This window comes from Natator depressus, chromosome 1, assembly GCF_965152275.1.
Source record: "Natator depressus isolate rNatDep1 chromosome 1, rNatDep2.hap1, whole genome shotgun sequence".
Classification (NCBI taxonomy): Eukaryota; Metazoa; Chordata; order Testudines; family Cheloniidae; genus Natator; species Natator depressus.
The window spans coordinates 164,218,270-164,244,792 of NC_134234.1; the positions used below are offsets into that span (position 1 = coordinate 164,218,270).

Below are 26,523 nucleotides of genomic sequence, written 5' to 3' on the forward strand. Positions count from 1 at the left end.
AAGGCTAATACGTTTTCTGAGAAATGCCTTCTGGATCAAAATATATGATCAAGATTATCCATTGACCCTTCTATTTTTTTTTTTTTTTTTTTGCAAATTATCAAAATCAGGGATCTCTGAGAGATTCATGGGAACAAATAAGCACCACTAAGGAATGGAATACAAAAATGGTGTAGAAATTTCTGGATTTGAAAGGCCATCTACTGAAGTTGACCAACAATTTTGTCCTGTTTTCTGTCCTCAAAATCAATTAGGAGGAGAAATCTAAATTTGCACTGCTCCAAGACAATATTCTGCTAGTGGATTTTTTTTCATGGTTGCAATACTGCATTCAAAATCTCTGCATTTGCCTCAGTCCTAATCTTTGAGATGGTGGGCAAAAAGGTTATGCTTCTAATTAAACATTTCCAAAATGACCTGCATGAAGATAGATACACTTACAATTTTCTTTGAGCCTGATTAGGAGCCCACTGAAATAAGTAGAAAGGCTTTCATTGACTTTAGTGAGCTATGGATCAGGCTGTCCATGGGGAAAGTTGCTTTGGTAAGATGATAGCAGCCCCAAGGATTAATGTATACACTCAGTGATTTCTATAGGATTTCTGAATAGTGTTCAGGCAAATTGAAACATCATTATAAGGATATTTCTTGGAATAGGAAGAAATCTAGTATTGCTGTTTGGAAGCTACAAACACACAGCAGCGTGGGCAGTATACCTCTCTTTGGGGATCCTAGTCTCCTCCATTTAACATGTCAGGCTAAATCTTGTTGGCATATCATTCTGTCAATAACTGCCATGCAGACATCTCTGATGTTGAGTGAGCTGCAGAATGTACACAAGGCACAAGAGATTGCAGAATGAGAGAGATGGCTACTGGGTCATCTATTCCATTTCTCTGTCAGTACAGGATTTTTTACCGATAGTATACTTTTGTGCTGCTTTGTCCAGTTTTGTTTTAAATGTCTTACACAATGGGACATCTATCTGTTTCATATTGAGATTTATCAGAGAGATCCCTAATTGTCAATCTAAATTTTCAGATCACTCTCAGAATACAAGGCAGGTGCAAAAATGTATTTTTATTGGATTTGAGGTCCAGACACTGTTTAATGTGGCAGGTTTCTCATCATTGACTTCTCTGATAACTGGTGATAGTAGATTAATCTGACCAGAAACTACTGTCTGGCTGATTTATTATTCTGCACAATTAAAACAACCATGCTTTTCGTTTGTGTGTGAGAGGTAGCTTAAATAGGCTGTAAATAAAACGTCAATCTGATAAATTGTTGATCTAACAAAAGTTTTGGTATAATGAGGATGGCTTATTTAGCTATTTTTATTTTGTGGTAAACTTCAAATTGTTTTTAATTAACTGATATATTGTCTAAATTACAATGGTTGTCCAATTTGATACTCAGATAATTTCATCTGTTTAAATTAGACAGATTTAGATGTAAAGTCAACAATAGATCTGATTTAATTAGTTGTGAATAATAGTTGTTTCAAATGTGGTCCTTTTTCAGTGTGTGAATCTTTCTAGATATTCACTGCAGAGTTCATAAATGAAAAATCCCATAGACTGATATTTAAATTGTTCACACTAGCTATTTGCTGTGCATTATTCATTATGTATGATGTGTGGTTCTTCACCTAAATCCTAGGGTGTTGCTTCTGCTTGGTGATTGGTTCGCTAAAATTTTTACAACGCTAGAATAACAAATAGCAAATTATGCAATTCCTGTACAAATTTTCAGATCAATCATTGTACTAAAACCTGGGGAACTTCTGGGATTTGTGACTATTTTCTAAATACAAACAGTGAATAATAGGACTCCACAAATAACAGTGAGGGATGTACTTGCCTCTTATATTTGTGAATCACATCTGGTGCTAGTCAACAGCTTATTAACTTCGCAAAGTATCTTTTGAATGCATCCTTTGTGTTTGTCATTTCCCTAATGCATTTTGATTACACATGGAGTTAACCTCAGTTTAATTTAAGCTTATTAACTGTGCAGAGGAAAGGTCATTACCATCTCCCAGGTCAAATGCCATACCCGCAGCTAACCATAACGTCTTTAAAGTGACATAGGGTGTTTCCATTGGGAGGTAATCCAGTGTGGATCTCTAGAGTCATCCTCATGCTTTTTTAAGTTAGCATACTATGTCCTTTTTACAGTCTAAACAACTGAGGTGGATATTTTATGCATAATCTTTCTTGCAGACTTATCACAGAATGCCTGAATGTTAAACTATGAAAAGATTCAGAAAGAAACTACTTTCATATTGTATCTTTCTCTTTGTTAGCCAGAATATATTTTCTTCTTTGTCTTTTTTTAAATGTACTTGCATACAGGAAGTATGCTTCAATTCCTTTGCTTTAATAATACTGTGCTCAGCATTTCTATAATAATATGGAGTAGGTGAGGATAGAATTGCCAAAAAAGCAAAATTGAAGGTGGTACTTAGAGTAATAGCATTACCTATGAAATACCGATAAGCAGTTAGGTGAAAATTTCTTATTTGGAGGGGGAGGGGGAGGAGGAAGGGGAAAGGGAAGGAGAAAGAAACTTTCAGACTCTATTCAGGTTACAAAATTTTCACACCTCTTATGAAAGATAGAGAACTTTTTTTCCCATGGTGTCATCATCTATTTCTCCTTAAACATGTGTGGTTTTGTTTTATTAGTCATTGTCTTTTCTCTCTTAAAGTGTCTCCTCTGTTTGTTGCAGACATATCAGCTGGATCATTCAGCTCACTTTCTGCGTCTTAAGTTCCTGATAGAAAACCAGATGCAATTTTATGTACCAAAGCCAGAAGAGGACATCTATGAATTGGTAATGCTAATTGCTGAACAGTGTTAAATGACACTTTTGTTTACAGGGCACTATTAGCTATTCACTTGCATTAATCAAGGCAATTTTAAATCCAGATGCAATTATCTAATAGTTGTAGTACATGGAGTTAGGCTTTTTGATTTTTTAGACCAAAAGTCATCTTGTAGTTACAGTGCCTTGCAGTCCATAGCAAACAGCCATACCATATAAACGACCTTATTTGCATCCTATAAAATAATCTCAACAAGTATTTCTTCTTGTAGACAGAGTGGATTTGTACTCACTGTGTGTGTAATAAAATCACAGTTACTGGTGGCAATCATTATATTTAATGTTGAATTTGAACTTCCACTCTAATTCCCCTTTTTTGTAATGTTCCTAATTTTCAGTTTGCTAAAAGAAATCTCTTTTGTGTCAAAACATTCCATACTTAGACACTGCTCAAAGATTATTTTTTCCCCCCTGTTGGGCCAAGGGTGGAGTTTGAGGTAAAAAGGCTCTGGAGTAACTCAAACGGTATAAAATTGCTTTCCTCCTATGTTTCAATTGGAATATTTGAATTTACATATCTCAAAAACTGCTGAAGTAAAAAACATTGGTTAAAAAAACCCCATGCCCCTGTCAGTTCAGGATGCCTCTGTTAATGGTGCCTTACTTAAGGATGTGTTGGAATGGAATAACACCCCCAACCTCCACCACCATTATCACCCTTAAAACAAAATAGAGAAATTAAATGAGGGGAAATAGCATTAATGGCATGTTAGGACTGAAAAATGAAGCACTCAAAAGTCAGGAAACTCAAATGTTAAGGAGCCAGATCCTGGCCTTCACTGCTTAGAGGGATCAGAATAGCCTTCTGGGAAATCCCCCCAGTGCCAGGGTAGCATAGGGCTGATGTAGCCATCCAACATTCAATGAAAAATAAAGCCCTGATCCTGCAGTACTTACGCACAGTGCTTAACTTTAAAAATCTTAATTTGAAATCAGTGGGACTATTCACATGCTTAAAGTTCACAATGCACGTAAGTGTTTGAAGAACCAGGACCTAACCTATAAGAAGAAGGATAGCACTACATGTGTCGTATTGTACATGTGTGTGCTTACTAGAAAATCTTTGTGATTATTTTTGTTTAGGTGTTTCTTGAAGAGATCCTCTTGCAATTAACATAATAAAATTGACTAATGCCTTCCGTTTTGTAGTCTCTCAAATAGCTGTTTACAGGGTTATTTAATATTAATGTTGCCTCACTCTCTACTTTCCTTCTGATCAACAGCTTTTAAAATGTATTCCTTTAGAAAAAGTTTAATAGAATTTCTGAGGCAGCTAAGATGTTCTCTTTTCTTTCATCATAAACCAGGTGATTTTTCAATTAAAATTAGAGATTAGAAATCTATATTTTCAAAAACATTATTTGATAATGTAAATGAAGTAATTATATTCAAACATTTTTTTAAAAAGCCCATGGAGGCTTCATTTGTTATGTGCTAAAACTTGTAACTCTGAGGATTTTTTTTTTTTTTTTTAGTGTTAGATGTGCTACAGGGTAGTTGTTGTTTTTAATTTTTTATTTGTTTTTAATGCTTTTTAGAGTAAATAAGCCCTGGAATCTGTTGGCTGGAACCTGAACTGCTTTCCTTTCCATCTGATTTAGGCGTTCCTATTCTGTAAAGTAATGCATGGCTTTAATTGGGAAACAAGGGATTGCATAGAAAAGGCCTGAGTGTTGGGTAGGAGCTAGGGAGGAGGCATCAGGAGTTACAGGAAAGCAGGGGGTGGGGGGAGAGAATCAAAGCTTTAGAGGAAAATGGCATCTGTGCAAGGACATGAAAGGCTTGAAAAGAGTTAAAAAAGCTACTGGAGATAGCAATGCCTTGGTCTTTTGCAAACACTGGGAGCTGAGAGGGAATCTGACTGGAACAAAGAGGAAACACTGCCACCTCGAGTTGGAGATTGGGCTTGCCACATAATGAAATGGTGCCATGCTGTTGTTCACGGTATTATAAGAGAGTATAACAAATCTTGTAAGAGGCTCTTGAACTGTCTGCAGTATGAAAGTGTAGATTATTAAATCTCTTCTTTAAGATGCCCCTCTGCTTATGCTCATCTTAAAGAATGACAACTCTGGGCTCCTATTTAGTCCGTGCGGGGACACTACACTGGGGTAAAAGACCTACGGCTCGGCCACAGCCAGCCCAGGTCAGCTGACTCAGGCTCACTGGGCTCGGACTGCAGGGCTAAAAACTGCTGTGTAGATGTTTGGGTTTGGGCTGGAGCCCGAGTTGTGGGACCTTGTGAGGGGGGAGGGGTTCCAGAGCTCGGGCTCCAGCCCAAGCCTGAATGTCTACACAGCAATTTTTCAGCCCTGGAGCCCGAGTCTCATGAGCCTGAGTCAGCTGACCTGGGCCAACCGTGGTTTTTTTAATCTCTACGTAGACATACCGCTAGAGTGCAACCCTTGTCATCCAGACCAAGCCCAAGCATACAAGCTTTGTGCAGGAGACCTATGAAGGAGGGATAAGGAGGTGAAATCTTCCCCAATAATCTGTGGAGTACCCACACAGCCACTAGCTACATCAACCCTTGGTTGGAGAAGCAGCTGTGGCCCAATTTGTCCCACCTGTGCTGGCTATTTGGGTGGTGAATCCATGCCTCTTGGACGTGCTAGCCGAGCCCCACCTCCTCTCCATGGGCCAGATTCTCAGTTTGTGTAAATCATTGGAGCTGAGTTGAAGTTAATGGAGCTATGACATTTTACATCAGCTGAGGTCCTGGTTCCATGTCTTGAGAAACCCCTTGCTGAGAAAGTTGCTATGGAGCAGTACTCTGTAGTCTGCACAATGTAGCGTTCACATGAGTATTTTCTGGGCAGCCTTCCCTAATCCCACATACAACCATGCGAGTCACACTTTGTTTCTGGCCTTTTATGCTGCTCAGGACTTCCTCCTTGGTTTAGATGGCACAGTTCATATTGAGGAAAGGGACTAGAAATACTTTATGTTGTGAAAATATCCCAGTTAAGGAATCTGTAGTAAACTTGTTTCTAGGGTGGCATCATTTCAATGAAGGTTATTTACGTAATGATTTAAATAACTTTTTTTAAAACCTTTGATTTAAATCAGGGTTAAGGCTTTGTAAAACTGATTTGAATTTTTCTACTATTGCAGCTTTAGATGATAGTGAACAAGTTTGTAAATGTTGCTGCTTCTCCTTTTTTTTTTAAAAAAAAGGGTCTAGTAGGGTCTCTCATTTGAATTTTTAAAAAACTGCCATAAGCAAAAATCAAAATATGGAAAATTAAGTCTCAGATCCTGCAAGTATTTAAGCAGATACATAACTATACTTAAAGTTCAGCATCTGATTCTATCATATGATTCTATGTCAGCGGTTCTCCTCCAGGGGTCTGCAGCCCCTTAGGGGTCCGAGAGCCCTTTCAGGGGGGCCGTGGAGCTCCGCAGCTGAAACCCAGTGCCCCAAGCCCCAGCACTGAAGCTGGGAGCAGCGTGGGGGCTGAAGCTGGTGCCCCCCCCCACACCCCGAAGCCAGGAGCAGCATGGGGCTAAAGCCGGCAGCCCTCATCCCAAGCCGGGAGCAGCACGGGACTAAAGCTGGCAGCCCCCATCCCCAAGCTGGGAGCAGTGCGGGGCTAAAGCCGGCAGCCCCCCAATCCCAAGCTGGGAGCAGCTTGGGACTGATGCCAGCACCCCTTCAAGCCCCCAAAGCCGGGAGCTGTGGGGCTGAAGCCAGCAAACCTCTCCCATAGCCAGGACAGCTGGGGGGGCTGAAGCCTGGAGCCCCAGCACCCCTCCGCCCCAAAGCTGGGAGCCACACTGGGAGCCCCGCTCTCCACCCGTAGACAGTCCCTAGCTACCCCCTGCCTGCACCCTGAGCTACTCCCCTCACTTCACACAGCCCCACCTACGCCACTCCCAGCACCCTGAGCTACCCCCTGCCTGCACACAGCCCCTAGCTACCCCCCTCCCTGCACCCTGAGCAATTTTAAAACTTTTTGAACTGAGTCCTCTCTTGGGAGTTATAATTTTCGGTTGCGTCCACCCATAGCCCGGACAGGCTGGGTGGCCTCCTGAGTGAGTCAGGGGCTGGAGGTGGCGCTCCCTCCCTGGACCCCGGTGTGCAGAGCTGGCTCGAGCCTCGCCAGCTCTTGCCCCCTCTCCCCCAAATAGAAGTAAAACTATACCCCAAGGCCTCCCTCCCTCCCCCCCCCCAGCACAGAGCCCTAAGTCATTCCCCCACCACCACCACCACACACACACACACACTCGGCATTTTTAGAGCATGTTGAGGGGGGCCTCAGTAGGGAAAAGGTTGAGAACACCTGGTCTATGTACTTAAACATTTATCGCACCAGGGGGGCTAAAATTTTATTTTTATTAAAAATACTTAGTGCATAAAACCTTAGTCACCTCCCATACAGATTTGCATCAGCATTAACAATGTAGTTATTTAGACATCTGATACGTTCGCAAAGTTATTGTGAATGTTTTTCTACACACAGACCAACATTTACAAAAACAGGAGCTTACAGTTAGGCTGCTAATCCTGCATTTAGGCATCTGAGGGTGGGATGTCTTGAAAGAGAGAAAGGATGTTCCAGTGGTTAGGCCTAGGCAGTGGAGGACCCGGGTGCAATTCCCTACTCTGCCACAGACAGCCTGAGCTACCTTGGCTAAGTCACTTATAGGGCCAGATTTACAAAGGTTTTTAGAGACCTAGTGGAATTGTCAAAAGCTGATTTCAACGGCAGTGAGCTGCCTACTTTCTTTTGAAAATCCCATTAGGCACCAAGCTGCATTTTGAGATATCCAAATTCCTTTGTAAATCTGGCCCTTAGCCTCTCTGTGCCTCAGTTCCCCATCTGTAAAATGGGAATAATAGCACTACCCTGCCTCACAGGGGTGTTGTGTAGATAAATACATTAAAGACCATGAAGTGCCTATGGTAATGGGATGTGGGGGATATAAGTGACATAGACAGACGGACAGAAAGAAAGTAAAGCATCTGACTGATTTAAAAGCACAAGTCCCACTGAGTTCAAGTTGCAACTCCTAATAGGTGGAATATAGCCTGGTTGAAGCCATTTCAGTTTTGTTTACTTGTGAAAGTTTGATACATCAGAAGGTGGTGTTCCTTGCACATATAATCATTTTTGTGTTTTGAGTTTATGGTGTTCCCAGAGTAAGGATGTTGTTGTTAATAATAATAATAATTAATAATACCTAACTAGCAGGAGACTGGACTCGCTGACCTAGATGAGCATTTCAAGTGTGAAACTTCGTAGTAGAGAAATCTCTCTGTCAGATGTGATATTCTACTAACAATTAGGAAATAAATTAAAGAAATGAGCTGAAAAAATCCACTTCAGCAATTTCAGGATATAAAATGAGGAAGAAGTAAAGAACGGGCAACATGTAAACAAGAAATTGGATTTAATATTTAAAAAATAGCTTCAATACAAATAATGATTTAAATCTATTTTTAAATCAGAATTCTTACACACCCTGAATTTTTCCAGACTATTAAATAGAAATACCTGGGGGCCAAACCCTGCATTCCTTGTGCACTCAGAACTTTATTGGAGGATGGACATTGTTATATAACCACTTGCATGCAGGCAGTGCTAGAAATAACACATTCTCTTTTAATCACAATCCAGTGTTTCTAAAAATAAAGCAGAGTGGCTCCAGGAATACATTTTACAGGTGTGGGGAAGGCTGCAGTAAATAAATGACCGTGGTTCCTCTTCTGCACCTTTAATTAAAAAGAAAGATCTGCTCAGAATGGTGACAAGCAGTATAACCTTTTGTAATAATGGATTTTTTTAAATATTTTGTCTGTTCAGTTATACAAAGAAATTGAAATCTGTCAAAAAATTACACGGCACATTCAAATTGAGAAGTCCGACACAGCCTCTGATTTTTATGGTAAGTTATCTTCCTGATTTGTTTTTGTTTTTCCTATCAAATCCTGGTGTAAACACGCTCTTATTTACAATTAATTAACCTTAAGGGACTGTTGAGCAAAATAAACAAAGCAGATCTGACTCCTGTGTCATCCAGAGTAAGAGAAGCCATGAAAAGCCATCTTGCTCACATTGAAGCTGGATGGATTTTTTTTGTTTTTTTGTTAACAAACTGAATGCAAAGCCCACTCTGGCGCATGAACTGTAGCATGTGCAGATCATTAATGAAAGTTATAATTTGAGAAAAGGGAAATGTTTTCTTGTTTGTGTAGCTTCTCAGAACATACTGTGCAAAATCCTTGCCATTAAGAATGTGGCACAGAGATATGCAGCCACGGAGTGCTTTTGGTGAAAAACAGAACCTTGTAGAGCAGAACTCCCCTCTCCCAATAGCCATGTGTTATGTTAATGTTTGTGTTATAAGATAAAGTGTGGCTTTGCAGTAAGTCTCAAGTGACAGTGTGTTGTTGCACTGCTGCAGGAACAGATGGGGAAGCAGATTGTGACTCTGGGCTTGCCTACAGAGGGTGGTAGTGCACACCGGTGTGTTGCAAACTAACTGGCCCATGTGAACCTTGCTGGTGTGCACTAAAAGTTCCCTAGTGCACATTAACGTAAATGTAAAGCCCAGAGTCACAGCCTACCTCCTGGTTACCCTGTTGCTCCAAGTGGAAAGTATCAAGCACCATCTCTATGCATGATTTATCACGTCCCCCAGTGCCTTGGGACCAAGGGGAATGGACCCTTGTCCCCACCCATTTCTGGCCTCCTCCAGTCTCTTCCTTTCCTGTGTGTGCAGGTTGTATAGTGGCCCTTCAGAGGATGCTCTCTCTTTTCTGCTGCTACCCACAACATGGGTAGTCATCTCAGGGAAGTAAGGAAGTGCCTTGTGCCCCTTTACTTCCCTGCCCAAGCCCCCGAGACAGGTCACAATCTTGTCCAGCATAGACAGGCTTCGGATACACAAGTTTGGCATCCAGTGAAGTCTATAGAAGCCCAGTGCATCTCAAAAGCTGGAATATGCCCTTTAATATTAACACATTTATAAAGAGGGGGGAAATACTCTGTATACCATTTTAGCAAAATCTCTGTCTTATCTGTTCTTTCAACTCTTTAGTATTCAAAATTACAAGCCTTTAGATTGGCAAGATTGCCCTTTGGTCAGGCAATTACAGTATTTTTACATTTCTTTTGCAGCCTACCCCCTGGGCAGCCGATCTGCATCTTTTAATGTTTATCCAAAGATTCTGTTTTAATGAATAGAATAATTTTGAATCCCAAAACTGATTATTATACAGCTGTAGGCCATTTTGAATGTTGAGCTCTGGTGCAAAGCAGCGATACTGGCTGCTATTTGAAAACTAAAGATTTAGGACATACATATTAACTAGCACAATTATGACCCCAGGTTCAATAATTATGTTGTGTCTGGGAAGACTTCAGTAAGGCTTGTCTTTATTCCCTTTTGGGTTTATTTAGCAGCAGGAACGTAAAAAAGGGGGAAACAATGAAAACAAACTATTGTAAAATAAAATGATCAGTTGAGCTGTTTGAGGCAGGAAATGTGTCTTATGGGTGGGCCTGATCCTGCAGACAATTAATACCTCTCATAATGCTTACTGCACTCATTGAAAGAAATCGCAAAACTCCTTTTGACTTTAATGGGAGCAGGATCAAGCTCTGAATAAGGCATCGGTCCTGTGGAAATAATATTAAGTGATCTTGTAAATTAAGCCTATATTGAAATGCATGCATACAAGAGACAAGAGTTAAGGTTGCAAGTGCATTTGAATTTTTAATGCTTGACATTCCCTTTATGTAGATTAACATAACCTTTGTAATTTTAACACAGTGCTTACTTTTACAGTCCTACCAAGATCATGTGCTTAACTTTACATGCAGTGCGTAGTCCTAGTGACCTCTTGCAATATGAAAAAAAAAAACTAAGCATGTGTGTAAGCCTTTATAGCATTGGGACCCTAAACTTTGCTGTCTTAACAGAGAGATCTTTTTAATTTCCTAGTTTTTGAAAAACCATAATAATTTTAAAAAAAATCTGTAGTGTGGCAACACTGTAGCCCCAAATCAGGACAGCATATAAGCATCTGTATAAGTGCTTCCATGAATAGGGATGCTGTGCTGAATTGGAGCCTATGTTAGTTAGACAGCAACAGAATGTACCTATGCAGGATCTTAAACTAGTGTACTGAATGAGGCAGTGCTCTTACCATCTTCAGTGTGCTCTGTAAAATACTGCTTCCTAATTATCACGTGCTTTCACTACTGTGCTTCATTCAATCCAAAGCGAACTTACTGCACGTTTTAAAGATTTTAACGTTATGTACCAAAATTCCACGTGCCTTGTGCAGCCTGCTTGAGAAAGTGTTATTTAAAGAAGTGTTATCATTACTGAAATTGTAGGCAACATTAACTGTTGCTATTGCTAGCATTCCACCTATAATCATAATAATAATGCCTGTACACTTTTAATCTTCTTACAAACTGTTAATTAATCCTGACAGTGCCTTTGTAAGGTAGGGAAGCGTTGTTATCTTCACAGAACAGCCAGAGAATCAAAGGCAGAGAGGTTAAATGACTTGGTTAAGGTAAAGCGACTCAAGGCAGACAAACCCAGCTCCACAAGCAGAATGGTTGAGCGAATCTCTGCTAAGGCCTGGTCTACACTACACAGTTAGGCCAATGTAAACTGCCTTGCATTGGCCTAGCTGTGGAAGTGTCTTCACTTAAATTTGGCTCCCGCCAACATAAGCGCCTCTCTACGCCTATATAGTAACACTACCTCCCTGAGCAGCGTAGAGTCACGGTCAATGTAATTAAGTTGACACAGTGTCAGTGTAAAAAGAACAGGAGTACTTGTGGCACCTTAGAGACTAACAAATTTATTTGCTACAGCTTATGTTCAAATAAATTTGTTAGTCTCTAAGGTGCCACAAGTACTCCTTTTCTTTTTGCGGATACAGACTAACACGGCTGCTACTCTGAAAAGTGTCAGTGTAGACACTGCGTTGCTTACTTCGATTATTACTGGCTTTCAGAAGCCATCCCACACTGCCAATACGGTCGATACAAGTAAGGACGTGCATCACTGACACAAGGAGCCAAGCACGTGCGCACACAAGCGATTTAATAACTGCGGTGGCTGTATGCGACGCAAGTTAGGTTGACATAATTCTGTAGTGTAGACATGGCCTACAGTAAACTCTGCAGAGTTGCCAGCTGAACTTGTCCACTTTCACCAGGTTCTCTGTGGAAGGGGACAATATCGCTTATAAACAGCTCACAAGTATCTCATCAATCTCTTGGTCCCATTATATCTTTCCAGAGCCATGTTGTAGGCTATGTTTTCACTGCAGTGTTAGCTGATCTACACTTGAGTTAATGCCTCTGGAGTTGGTCTAGCTTGAGCACATATTGCAAAATAACACCTGAGCTGCACAGAGTGATGGGACTAGCAGCTGGTGTGTTCTGCTAGCTGGTGTGTAGCCTCGATGGGTCAGTTCAGTCAAGTTAAATGCACTGCTACACTTGAGTTAAGGGGTTTTGTGAATGGGTGGGACTTGAATTAACTCTGCAGTGAGGACAGGCCCATAGTTACCATTTCTTTTTGCCTGGCCGTTCTTCAGTTTATTCAGAATTTCTCTCCCCACTAACCTTGGTGCATGAAGTGAGCTTGACAGATTCCATTTATATTCCAAGTTGAGGAACCCAGCTTTAAGTCTCTAAATTGGCTGTTAAGTGATAAATGGCCATATGCCACAGGCCTGTGGGCTGGTCCCTATTTTTTTAATGAAAGAGTAACTTGCCATCCATAAACATCAACTTGAAGGGAGTCATAGGGTCAGAATAGGCTCCCAGTACATCTGCTTCCTCTTGACTGGTGGCTGATTGCATATCAAACAAGCATCTCTCCCTAGAGATTCATAAAAGTTTTATTTGAGGAAAAAAAACAAAAAAAAACTGCAGTCTATACACATCTAGGGTGCCAGGAAGTTTCAGAAAAGCAAATGTCCTTTTTTAGGTAAGTCTCAATAGTAAATAAATAAAGCAAATGTAATAAAATACATTTTATTTTATACACACATTAGAGCTGACATTACATTAAATCCAAGTAATGGATAAAGAAAATCACCAATATCAAATATAGTTGTGCCATTTGCACTCTTAAAATTAAGTCTGTGTCAGTGTTTCCATTATAAATCTCTGGTTTGCAGGTTTATAACTTAGCCATAAAAATGTGCACTGGGACTTGGTGAATAACAAGTCATGGCAGCAGCAGCCGAGAAAAGAAAAAAAGGCAGCATTTTACAAACCAGCCCAGCCCAGCCCAGGAAATTCAAAAAGTAAAAGCTGACATTTGCTTGAACAGGCACTATTATGCCTTGTGTGAGTGTCAGCCATAACTCTGAATTTCCTGGCCTTTGTTGATTTGGGACACAAACCATAACATTGTATAAATTTTGTCTGCAAATATTCAACTTCTTGAAGTGACCTTTTGTGGCAAGACAGTTTTAAGTGCATTCCAACAATTTACAGCTGTAGTCTCCCCAAATAAAACTTAAATGATTTATGTAAACGCAAAAATTCAGTTAATCTTTTTAAGTAATTTTTTTTTATTTAGTAATTTTCCTTTTCAGTTTTTTTAAGTTTTAATACTACCCCTAGCCCCCTGAAAAATTGGGCCCCAATTCTGAAAAGCCCATTACTCACATGGATAATCCTTACTCACATGAGTAGAATTCTTGAATACTGCTATGGAACTACTTGGCATGAGTAAAGGATGCTCACAATAGGATCAGGTACTGCTTTAGCAAAGATTTTGCTTATTGTGGAAAACAGTGCCCTCAGATACTGTGCATGAGATGTCTCTTGTGGTTTTTATATAACTAATTCTGAAGATGTTTTAATTGTGTCGGTTGGTATTTTTGTAGGCTTTTCTCTCTCTTCTGTGGAAGAAGAAGGGTTTCGTCGGCTTTATGTGAACCGTATAAAAGAGACGGGTCTGGCTTTCAAGAAAGGTAAAAGCTACTGGAAGACTTCTACCCAAGTTAAAATAGTCTCATTATTATTTTTTTTTTCTTATTGGTATTGCAGTAGCAGTTAGGAGTGCCAGTCATAAAAGGACTCCATTGTACTAGGAGCTGTACAAACACAGAACGAAAAACCTGTGCCTGTCCCAAAGAGGTGTTTGGAAGGGCCCCAGATACCTTAGCACAGTGGTTCTCAAACTATTTATCCTGGTGTTACCTGGTCCACAGGGTTGAGAACCACAGTGCCCCCCACATAGCCCTGTGCTCAGTGCCTTCTGCCCAGAGACCCTTCCACAGAGTGCGGCCAGAAGCGGAGAGCTGGGTGGAGGGCAGGGACCCTGCCTCCAGACCCTGCTGTGTGGGGACCCCAACCATGTGGGGCTGGGGGGGTAGCCAGGACCCCAGCCCCATTGTGCTTGGCCGGGCAGCAGCCAATTACCCAGAACCAGCTGCACAGCAGGGAAGCCAGGAGCCCAGAGCCTGCGGCCTTTAGCATGCAACTGAGCTGGGCCACAGCTGTGTGCTAATTGGGGCACATGTGACCTGTGGGTTGAGAACTGCTGCCTTAGCACATGTTTACCTCCCCATCCAACCTACGGAATGATTTGGGATTGACTACAGTATATGTACAGTCACCCTTCATTCTGAACTGCTTTTCTGCCAATCCCTTCTCTTACATAGCAGGATCACCATGTACTGCAGCGAGAAAGACAAGTAGTCCATAAAGCCACTCTAGAACTGATATTAAGAGATGAAGAAATAAAATAAATGGCATATCTTCGCTCCAGTGGCTGAGATCACTGTCCCTAGTTTTGCTTTCAGCCATTTTGGGAAGCATGGCTGCTCTGAACCAGAGATGTAACAGGGCTGAGTAGGCCATTGAACTGACCCAAAGGGTGTAATCAGCTAAGAGGATTTCAGTAGTGTTTTTGGAGGACTCTACATCTGTTTCAGAACCATGAAGATCCTTCACTCCTTTTTCCTGTCACTTTCCACTCCCCACTCTCTTCCCATATGAATGGCCACAATCTTTCTTGCCAGGGTGTATGAAGTTTCCTGCAAAATCCTTTAACATTTCTCTTTACTCAATGAAGGCACATAGGTAGGCAAACAAAAGGCTCTGGGTTCTGTGGTGAGTCAGGGCAAATACAAAGGGGTAGGGAAGGGAGGCCTGGGCAGTCTTCCTTCAGCAAGTTTGGAAATATCAAGTGCAGTTTCCTGAGTTTTACAAGATATTTGAGCAAGATTCTAGACAAAAACCAAGCAAACAAAGAAAACTGGGTGCGTGCCTACTCTGGATTTGGAATGCTAAACTAAGTTGTCAGTGGAAAATTGGTCTTTTCAAAAGAACAGGGTCAACTTAAAAAAAAAATCACACTTCTGCGTGAACATTTTTGTACCTATTATTATAGTAAGTAAAAAGTAAGATACCTATAACTGAGAGAGAAATAGGGATTATATTTCTCAGTTTGTACAGTTGATAGGACTTTGTATAGTGAGTTGACAAACTGGAAAAAACATTTTCTCTCTACTCTCTTTCAATTACAGTAATCTTAGGTGTTACTCAAAGTAATAATAGGTAAAGAAATTCAGAGAGAAGTACGTTTAATACTTTAAATTGATGATGTCCCTAAAACACAAATTCTAAGATACTTGATTATCTTTATAAACTAATGATATTTCATCCCATCTGACAAGAACCAAGGTTAGAAAGAGACTCTAAAGCCTCAGTTGCAGCACTTATGGTCACATGCATATTAACGTGTTAACACTGTGACAGGACATTAATTAGCAGAAAAAAAAATGGAACAATGCTAAATGCTTGACCTGTTTTGTTCTTGTTTAGACTATGATTTTGTGGTCCATTTATTTTGAAGCTATTCTCATTTGTTTCATTTTATTCTGCTGTTAGTTTTGCAAATGAGTCAGTGCAAGTGTAAGTTTTATCATGCAAAAAAATAATGGCAAAGGGTGGGGAAGTGGTGAATATTATTATTAGGGCTGGTCAACCGATGGGAATTTTTTGACAATTTTTTTCCCTTTTTAATCAATACATTTTGAATTTTGCAACTTTTGGGCCAGCTTATTATTGTTGTTGTTTTTATAGCTATATGGTGCCCAACACCTACAGTATCTGGGCACAATTATATACGTGTAGGGCACATCTATATTGCAGCGGGGGTGTGCTTCCCAGCTCTGGTAGACAAACTCTACTCTATCTTTGCTTGAGCTAGCGCGCTCAAAACAGCACAGACAGCAGCTTGGGCTAGCCACCCGAGTCCAAAACCTCCTGGACACTCTGGGTGCATATGTGGGCAGCTAGCCCACACCGCTGCCTATGCTGCCCCTGGCTACTCTGCTATTTTTAGGGCTCTGCATACCTGAGTTGGGAAGCACACTCGCAGCTGCAATGTAGACGTCCCCTTAGAAGTATCTTTTATTTCCCCTCCCCTAAAGAAGAACAAAGCCCCCACAGCCACCTCTGACATCCCTCCCCCTTGCACCAAGTGTAAAGCCACTTACTTAAGCAGAGTCAAATCTGGGCATCTTATTTCCTGGAGGATGCAGCTGGATTCACAATGCAATTCTTAGGGGAAGTCTTGCTGAAAGAGCTGAGTCTTGCATCCTGCCCTCATGATGGCAAGATTCAGGGTCTGCATGGTCTCCTGTAGAGAGAACTCTGTGTCTAAATAGCCTCCCCCAAGAACAGCTTGTCCTCTAACCCTGCAATTTCCTCTGTCTATCAGCCTGAGCACCCCTTTCAAGTGCAGCTGACACACTGGGGCGTGGAGCATGAGGTGATTGTGCAGATGAACAGGATGGAGCCTGGCTAGGGGTATGAAGATAAGGACTAGGATCTTGAAATCAGCCCAATGCTGGCTAGACAGCCAGGGCAGAATATTATTTATTGTGATGTGCTCAAGTTGGTCTGCTCTGCCAAACAGCTTTCTTTTTCAGGTGACCTCCAGGGCCAGCCCAAGGCACAGCATGTTGCAGTGACCTCGCCTAGTTATATTAATCAATGCGCTCAGTACCTCCAGAACAGATCACTGTGACAAGCTTCAGTCTGTGGTGACCCTGGAGGTCCCCCTGATAATGAAAGCTGGTCCAGCATGCAGCTGGCTGCCAGGATGTACAAACCCTCTGTTGAGAGTGAGGTCACATTCTCTGCTGGATCTTCAATATGCTTCCCTTTGTCTATCATCACCACCTTTGTCTTTCCTGGGCTGAGCTGGAGTCAGCTGTTTTCTCTCCAGATTCTTATTTCTCTTAGACACTGGGACTATAGCTAGTGCCCAAAATTGGATAAATACCATGAATAAATTTCCAAGCTATACATTTAGCTTTAGAGGATTTATATGACAGGATATATAATGTTTTCAGGACCCAGGTAGGAGGCAAAATAAAGTCCTAAATCCAGTTCTGTTTCAGTGAGGGACATTGCGTCTTTTCCTTAGCCATCATAATGGCTTGCCCCTTTCAATAAAGTGCTCGTCAGTGTGAAGAAAATTAAATAAACGATATAGCTAATCCTGCTTTATAAAGAGAGTGTCAGTGATTCAGTCACGTGTTCAGATGACTTTTAACGCAGGCATTGCACCATGAGAACACAAGGCACTCCAGTTCTGCCAGACAGGAGAGCTATGAATAGCTGATGGGAAGAGACAACACAATGCTCAAACCAACCAGTAAATCTTCCCAGCTTCTGTCTATTGGAAAAAGCAGTTTTCCGTCATAAAATGGCTTTTACTACTGCAAAAACAGAAACGGAGATGCTAGAAAAGGCAGAACTGGGGAAATGCCCCAAATCCCTCTTTTTTCTATCTGGCTATGAGCCTTATCACACCTGCCTAGTACTTCCCTAGTTCTCACCCTAAGGTTTTTGGCTAGTAATCCTTCTCCTCTCCCTTTTCTGTATTACACTCACTAGTTTGTAAATACTGAGGGCTAGATGGTGGCTTACCTTTGATGGGCAAGGAAGGGCAGGCGGACAAGAAGCCTTCTGCAGAGTTCAGGTGGAGTCTTCCTACACAATACCAGAATGCTAGAAATCTAGAAGAGGAATTCTCGATGCAAGGGGTCACGGTCACCTTGCTCTTTCCGTATTGCTAAAGGGGGGTGTCATCCCAGCTAAATGGAGGGAATGTGTTTGGGGAAGGGGAGTCCTGGCACTGAAAAAGATGAGATCCCCTGATCTAAGATGAATGATGGTGTGATTTTTGCCTCTCTCCCATCCCTTCCTGTGCACTGACAAGCAGAGATGGGCCACCATTACATGACTTCTCCTCCTACCCACCCCTGCAATGCAGCCACTAATGTAAAGCCACAGTCTTGCCCTAAACATTTTCTAACAAACACACTCTGCTAAATGACTTCAGTTAGTGATGAGAATTGTGATGTCTTGAAGCTTGGAAGTCTGACTTTATTGGCACAATTTACTTTAAAGTTAAAAATGTTTTTAGTGTTGATGGCAGAACATTGGACAAGCTGATCTTGAGGAATTAATTGGTGTCTTATTTCTATGATCAATTTTCTCTCATTCTAACCCCCAGGTCAATGTGAAGCAGGAAAGTAGATTCCTGTTTGAGTTCATCTCACCACTACTACTTTCTTCACCAATAATCTGGAAAGCTTTAGAAGTCTGAGTCTGTTTATAAGCAGTGTGTTCTGTAAATGCTGTGCATGGCTCTTCTCCTAGAAAATGATGTAAAGAAAAGTTGATTTCTTCACTCACAAAGGGCGTACAGTGGAATTCGGTGAATACACTGTAAACGTACCACATGGTGACAACAAGCACAATGATACTATGGTGATGGGACGCTGTAGAAAACCCTAAGATAGATCTCTTCACTAAATTCAGCACCCATCAGTGATCCCTTAACATCCATCTAGTTTCTGCATGTTTGGAATCATAAATGTTTGTCATGTCTAGACATCACAGTTACTAGCACTTCATAAATACACAGACTGAGGTCTTTGGGGTATATGGGTAACAGAAACCTACTGTGTGATACTTACCTGTTACTTTCTGTTCTGCAGGTCTTAAAGCTGGTGATGAAATTGTTGAGATTAACAAAAGAGGAGCTGAAGACCTGGACTCAACCATGCTGAAAGATGCCCTTGTTCAGCCTTCACTGTGCCTTACAGTGCGCACTTATCCTGAGATCGAAGGGGGGCAGAAGTTAATGCAACCACCCCCACGCCGCATGGAAAACCTGTCTGACTGGAGTGACAGTGCACTGATGTATAGTGGCAGTAACCAAGGTAACAATGTCCATTGCAGAAATTAACATGAGATGGGTCCACTTTGGTTCCAACATACATCAGTGTAACTCCATTGACCACAGTGGAGTTACTCCTGATTTACACCTGTGTGAGATGAGAATCAGGCCCTAAACATTGTGGTTAGATCATCAACAGGAGCTTCACTTGGGAATTTATGACGTGACCTGTGGTTACACTAAATTGCAACCACAAGTTCCCGAGCTAGGTAGTGATTTGGTAGATCTTTGGTCAGAGAAATGTGTGAGTTTTTGTTTGGCTTTTTAAATATGTGAATAGCCCAAAAAAAAAGACACTCTTAAGTGTATTTATTTGTTTGATCTGATTTTTTAAGAGGTTCATGTAAAAATGTGGTTAGAATAATGTAAAATGGAGTGGTTTTTCTATTTTCTTTTTCTCCTTTTCTTGCTCTGAAGAAGGCAAACATGAAAGAAGGCTCCTAAAAATTGACCATGTTCCAAATTGTTAGATAGCAGATAGAACACGAACAGGCAGCAACAGTAGTTGAATGATTGCTTTTAAAAAGCAGTTTTGAAGATGAGGTGGGGATATTCATAAGCTCCATACCTGGGATTTTTATATTTGGCCACAAGATGTCACTCTTACACATATAAAATCACTTAATTTTCTTTCTTGAGGTCAAGAGCATCTTGATCCCAGTTTCAGTAAGTTACTACCCTTCCAGTGCAGGGCATATAGGTCAAAGGAAAGGCTAGAACCCTGTTCTCAGAATTTTTTTCCCATAGTAGGAAAATTGGGGAGGTGGGTATGGTTTTCCCTTTATTTCACTGTTGTTGAAGGAAGAGTAGGAGTATCTCAATTTAAATTGTCGGAAGCAACAAAATAGCATTTCAGCAGATGGTTCAGAGGTGCTTTCAGAAGTTTCAGTAACACTATTTTACCTTGTTCAAGTGCTTGCAATTGCCATATGCATCTAAAGCATGGCATTAAAAATGTTTAAAACTGAACAACACACACATTCTAATTAGGAGGATTTTACATTAAGGTGGGAATAGGGTTTGGGACCTACTTCAAAGGTTGAGGCTTGGAGGCAAGCATTTAGATCTCCTTCAACACTTTCCATCTCTTTAGACATCAGTGGAAGGAAGTATAAAATGTTTTTCCAAAGCTCTTCTAGACCCTGTGCATTATTTGGTTTTTACTATCTGAAATTGGATTGAAATGTAAGTTAAATACAGGTACATTTTATTATTATATCTGGGATTGTAGCTGTGTCTCAGATTTTTGGTTTCAGCTCTGTGACTTCTTGTCCTAAGCAATCAAGTGTGAAATACCCATTGACCTATTTATTTGTATCCTAGCTGATTATTGCCGGCTTGGCTGGCTGGATAAATCAGCTCAGTGGTTTCTATCACATGCTTTATTTATAGTATGTACACTTATATTTCTGTACTGAGCTAAAAGAAAATCCACCTAACATTGGAGTTGAATTGGGCTCAGGATCTGGCTGGACCATTATGTTTATGTGGCTTTAGATGCTATACTTCACTGGAGCCATTTTCTGCATGTCACGCAGAGAGTGTGGGATGGAACTTTTACCAAAGGTGCTTTGGTAGATAATTCTGTTTATTGGGTCCATATTTTAGATTCTGATCCTTTTAGGAAGCCTTTAAGAATGTTGATCTTGGATATTTTTTAATTGGTGTATGTTTGGGAGTGGGGGGTTAATAGAAAGCCAAACCAAAATTCCAGCAATTTAAACCCCATTAAACACACTGGCTCTTAGCTACTCTTGTTTCTTTTGTGATTAATTAGGATGACTACTAAGATTTTGATGTATAGCAAGGTGAAGAAGAGGTACATGTTTTCCCCTGAGGGGTTCTATGTGCCTGTTACAGAACCACAAAGATTTCCTCCTCTCACCTTTTAATTTTCTCCCAGGTTTTAATCTTCTATTCGCCCAGCACAGCCATTATAATTTTGTTTAAGAAGCACTTGCATGCTAGGACTCCCTCTGGAGACTCTCAACATTTTCCCCGTAATTAGCTAAAATGACCACTCAAGGCCCTCTCTCTTCCCCGAGAATAGTGTCTTGCCTCTGCAACACCCAACTTCATCCAGTCCAGGAAGTGAGAGAATGGGGACTAGAAATCCAAGGGTAGGTGTCCTAAAGCTCAGCAGAGAGCATTGCCACTAGGTTAGTAAGATGCCCTAAAGGTTATTTTTTATCCATAATTTCTTGAGGCATTCCCTACTTCTCTTCTGCATAGTGAAACCATATGGCCTCCATGTGGAGATATGTGAGCTACTTCTTCATGTACTAGATTTTGGGGGCGAGGCTCTAAATATTTTTGTTTTGAATGAGATTTTAGCATCGGAAGACATAGGACACGCCATGCAAAATACAGGGACAACCAAGAGCCTTACAAATCACTTAATGTGGTGTGGGGGTAAAACACGTATATCACTATTCTGAATGAATACATTGATTCTCCAATTAGGAAACAGTTAAGTGTTCCTGAGCAGTCTATGATTTGTCACTCTGCAAGCAGGGAAACCAGAGACACAGTTACCCTAGGATCTGAAAGATTCATATGTTGTAAAAACAAACAAACTGTTCACTGCATTATAAGAATCTCCATTTTTTTTCTGTCTTCCTCTCTTGCGGATTCCCCCAGTCCAAGTAAATTTGGATTTCAGAGCAAGTTAAGAGTAACAGTGACCTTAGTTTTGTCTGGGTTCTTTTTGTGAGGCAGACTTCTAATTTGAGGTGTCATGTTGCATGTTTAACATATCCTTACTGGTTCTTTACATGGTCTTAAAGTTTCAATAGGACTTACTGGATGATGGTCTGAAGATTTTGCCCATTAGGCAGTGACGAGGTAAAGAAATGAAGAGCCAGAGGAACAGAACACTATTGCTGTTACAACCCTTATTATGTTCAACATTGTGAACATAAAATGTCAGAGGAAGTTTCTGGTGATTTGGTCTGTTTCTGCCAGCTGTGTTTAGAATTTTTGTTCCTCAGTCTTCCGAAACCGTTCTTGTATCCAATTGTACTGCTTTTTAACCAGTTAGAAAGCAGCATTGTTAACACTTCAGTTTTTAGATTGTAAAGCTCAGGGACCCACTTAAAAATTACCATTTTTTCCTGTAAAATCTCAACAGCTTTATTATGGATATACATATAATCTGAGTGTGCAAGTTGTGTTATCATTCCCCCTTCTGGCTCTATGCTTATTAGCTAGCATTACAGTAGAACCTCAGAGTTACCGACACCTCAGGAATGGAGGTTGTCCATAACTCTGAACATTACGGACTTCTGCCACGGGGGTGGGGGGAGGAGAGGGGAGGGTTGGGGCTCTGGGCAGGGTCAGGGCTTCTGACCCTTGTGAGCACCAGGGCTCAGGGCTTTAGATCTTCAGCCCCGCAGCTCCATTCCTGGCTTCTGCCCTGTGGGGGCACTGGGGCTCAGGGCTGCCCACGGCTCCAATCCTGGTTTCAGCTGGGGTGGGAGGTACGCCAGGGCTCGGGGCTTTGTGTATGGTGGGAGTGCTGGGGCTGAAACCAGCACTCCCCTCATAGTTAAAGCCCCAAGCCTCTGGCACCTATCGCAGGGCCAAAGCCCTGACCCCCAGGGTAAGAAGCCCTGCCCGGAGCCCTGACCCCCCCTCATCCTGTGACTTCAGCCCTAACCCCCAATCTGGCTAAAGCCCCAAGGCAGTAAAATATTTGCTCCACCCCCCCCCCTTTTTTTTTTTTTTTTGGTCTCTGCTGCTGCCTGATAGCTTCCGGTTCCAGAGGATGTCCAGTTGACCAGTCAGTCCGTAACTCTGGTGTTCATATCTTTGAGGTTCTACTGTAGGTATGAGAATTCTGTGCTGGACGTGGACCTTGACAGTTTCCCTTTAATTTAATTTTTTTAAAACCAAACTCTTCTTTTGCATTGGGTAAAACAAACAACAGAGCGAAATCTCTCACAAACAGTCCTAAAAAGGACAGCTATTTTTGTGGTCATTGTTACCCTGCTTTGGCAAGGTACTTAAGCCCAACTTTTAAGCATCAGAGCAGTCCTGTTGATCTCAATGGGATTACTCGTGCTTAAAGTGAGGCACGTGCTTAGCTACCTTGCTGCCCCTTTGCTGCTTTCTGGATTTGTCTTACTAATTCCTTCATAAAAAGTGAAGCCGCTGTGCTGTCTTCATTAACAAGTTGTATATGCCTAGACTGTCTCCAGTTATAGCAAAAGAGAACTTAGTACATTGTCCTTATAGAGCTCCATGAATAGCTAAATAAAGATTTACAGGATATGAAAAAAACAATGTAATGAACCAACAGTAAGGGGACAGTAACTGCAATGTATTTAAATAACTATTATAAGAACATTCAACAATACTGAGTTCAGTGGCAATGTATAACTACCAGCAGATAACCCTGTGACAGCAGATATTGAGTTTGGCAGCCTAAGACTTTTGAAATACTCTATGCACATGCATTGTGTGACTGTTCATTAAGATGTAAGTAAACGGTTGCTGTCTGTATTGGGTAGGAGTGTTTATACTGCAGGAAGTAGATTAAAGAGGTGTCTTACTAGTAACAGGAAAAGAAGCACTGATATCTCTAAAAGGCATGCTGTTCGTTGGCTTATGGTAAGAAATAACTGTGGGCTGCATTTCGCACTGCTTCTAATGGATAATTAATCATAGTGGACAAACAGGCTGCTCAAGCCAAACTCATTATATTCTACACATTTCCCTTTTTTTAAAATGGATATTTTAGGGGATTTAAAAGTTTTGCTAGATATTAGTAAAGGAGTTGGGAAGTAATAAAAGTTATTGGACTAAGCTGTAGAAATGAGAGGCTCAGCACAGATTTAATTTCTTAGAAACCAAACACTTCCACAAACGCATTTCATTATCATCTATCTTAACCCATTAAAGCCAGACCTTGTCAAGATGTAGATCTTAGATTTTTCAGCACAGTGGAGATAGGCCTCCATGGGAATCTCCCATATGGACCTCCTCTCTGCTATTTTTGAACATTTTAATTCAAAGGTCACTCAGTTCTGTACTGGTTTCTACAGGTTGGTGCAACTTGGAGCCAAACCAGCAGGGTCATGTTTTCTGAATTTGGTTCAGGTATAACTCAGGATGGTGAAAATCTTGCAAGATCTTGCAGAATTTTTGCCGGTTGTGACTAAAAGCTTGACAGAAGCTTTGATGAGATTTTGGCACTCTTGAACCCAGGCCCAAAGTCAAGTATGAATTGTCTTCAAATGAGAACTAGAAAGCCTGCCCTAACATGCCTTCTTGGCCCAACTTTAATTTTTAGCAAAACACTCATAGTAGCAACTGCACTAACTTTAACTTTCTGTGAACTTCAGAATTGAATTTTCTGATATGTCTAGTAAATTTCTTAAAATACATCTCTATTTCCAGATAGCATAATGAATTCCACTTCAGTACACCCACAGAATAAAGAAATAGACTTGATAGGGGAGAATTTGAGCACACTAATCACTACAATGGCTTGCCATTCACTCTGAATCAGAACACCCCAACAGTCACTCATAAACTTATCACTCAAACCTCCACTGAATACAGCTGTGAAATATCAACGGCATAAATCTGTTTTGTAATCAGTGTGTGCTTTCTGTTTTCTTATTTACAACATCACAGCTACAGTAGTGCCAATATTGGTCTAGGCTGAAAACATTACCAAAATTCTAACTTTTATACAGAAGAAAACTGTGACCTACATAAATAGAAACATCTTACAGAAAATACCTACTAATTTAAGAGAGCTGCTCATATCCCCTTTGGGATCAAAGAAATAGATAATAGGTTTTTCCAGCATGTTGCATATAACTAGAGCATAATTTTTTGTTGGACTGCTGAAAAGTTAAAACTGGATTACTAATGCCACACACACAAAAAAGGTAACATGGGATATTCACAATGTTTTTTTTTTCCCGTTGATATTCTTTGTTGTTGTTGTTTCATTGCTTATTGATAGATTATTCTTTAGGTAACTTATATAATGTAAAAACCCATATGCTATAAAGAACAATCCAGACTACATATAAATAGTAGCCCCAATTCATGCAGGTGGATTCTTGCACCTGTGTGGCGCACTGCTGATGTTAAATGGGGCTCCGTGCAGGCAACAGGGGTCTATCCATGTTCATTTGATTTGCAGGATTGTGACAACCTTGAATGAACTTGTAGTTATGAGTTAATGGGAAAAAAAGTTAAAATCTAGACACAAATACTCAGCTTCTCTGGACTGCCTGTTTAGTCTGGCACAAAATTCCAGTGCAGCAGCACTCAAATTAACTTGGGATTTGGGAAGATTTTCCTGTCTCTGGTGCTGTTCATTCCCTCGCTGAATACTGTTAAATTATTCCTGTTAGGGATAGTTTTTATCCCAGGCTCATAATGGTGCTTCTGAAAAGCAAATGAGTTACCTTTAGATTTACGTGAGATCCATGAATGCCATATATGAATAATTTTCTTAAGGAGGAAACTTCTGATAGACCTCCATTCTCCCCTCCAGTTAGAACACCATAACTGTTCATTCCCCTCTGTTAGATAGCTAGAAAGCTAACTTACGTAAAATTTGGCTTTCCAAGAGGCATAAGACAAGTTTACTTAAATTTCTACTCACAGCTGCATTTGTCAAAGGCCTTGCTCCTGCACACATTGCTTTAAGTACATGAAGTAGTCCTTCAGTGGGACTACGCATGTGCTTAAGTGTTCAGGGTCTTGGGCAGTACCTGTAAAGAAATCTTTATGGGCTGTTGTATCAAAAATGTAGTTCTAAGACTGCCAAGATATAGATTAATGCAGTTACTTTAGTATATTGCATACAGAAAGCTGCAATTGTCAATTAATAGCAAAACTTAAAAAATCCCTGTAAAAGTATTTTTGATTCTAACATTAAAAGAGAAACTTAATGTAAAACTATAAATTGTAATTTATTAAAATCTTCCAATATAAGGCTGTGCGGAGGAAATATTAATTAAGGCCTTGATCCTGCAAAGACTTACTCAGCGTTACACACAAGTAGTTATAATGAGCTCAGCGGAATTGCTCAAGTATAAAGTTAAGCACAGGCCTTTGTAGGGTTGGAGCTTTATAAAACCTAATCTCAACATGGAGCTTGGCTTTAACTCTGCATCAATTTTTGTGGCCTCTAACTTCAATCAGGCCCATAACATTATGTGATTAGTGTTTATCGTTTAATCAAATTTCATATGTGGCCATGAAACCTTTGTGCTCAAATCCCTGTTTAGGCCCTGCTCCTGCAGTGAGCTGAATGCTGGTAGGCCTCTGTGCATGCAAGGAACCACTGGTACAGACGCCTGCCAAGCTCATTGCAGGATGAGAACCTGATTGTTCATGAAAACTCATTAT

At 40.8% G+C, this 26,523-nt stretch overlaps 1 protein-coding gene across 11 annotated transcripts in view; it reads left to right on the forward strand.

Annotated features, from left to right (window-relative positions):
• TIAM1 (TIAM Rac1 associated GEF 1) overlaps nucleotides 1–26,523 on the forward strand; it is a 260,244-nt gene that overhangs the window by 195,915 nt on the left and 37,806 nt on the right. For all 11 annotated transcript variants that reach the window (XM_074970828.1, XM_074970866.1, XM_074970834.1 and 8 more), the window contains 4 exons: nucleotides 2,734–2,838; nucleotides 8,697–8,778; nucleotides 13,766–13,852; nucleotides 18,905–19,129. In XM_074970828.1, the coding sequence (XP_074826929.1) occupies nucleotides 2,734–2,838; nucleotides 8,697–8,778; nucleotides 13,766–13,852; nucleotides 18,905–19,129 (499 nt within the window). The remainder of the gene's footprint in view (nucleotides 1–2,733; nucleotides 2,839–8,696; nucleotides 8,779–13,765; nucleotides 13,853–18,904; nucleotides 19,130–26,523) is intronic.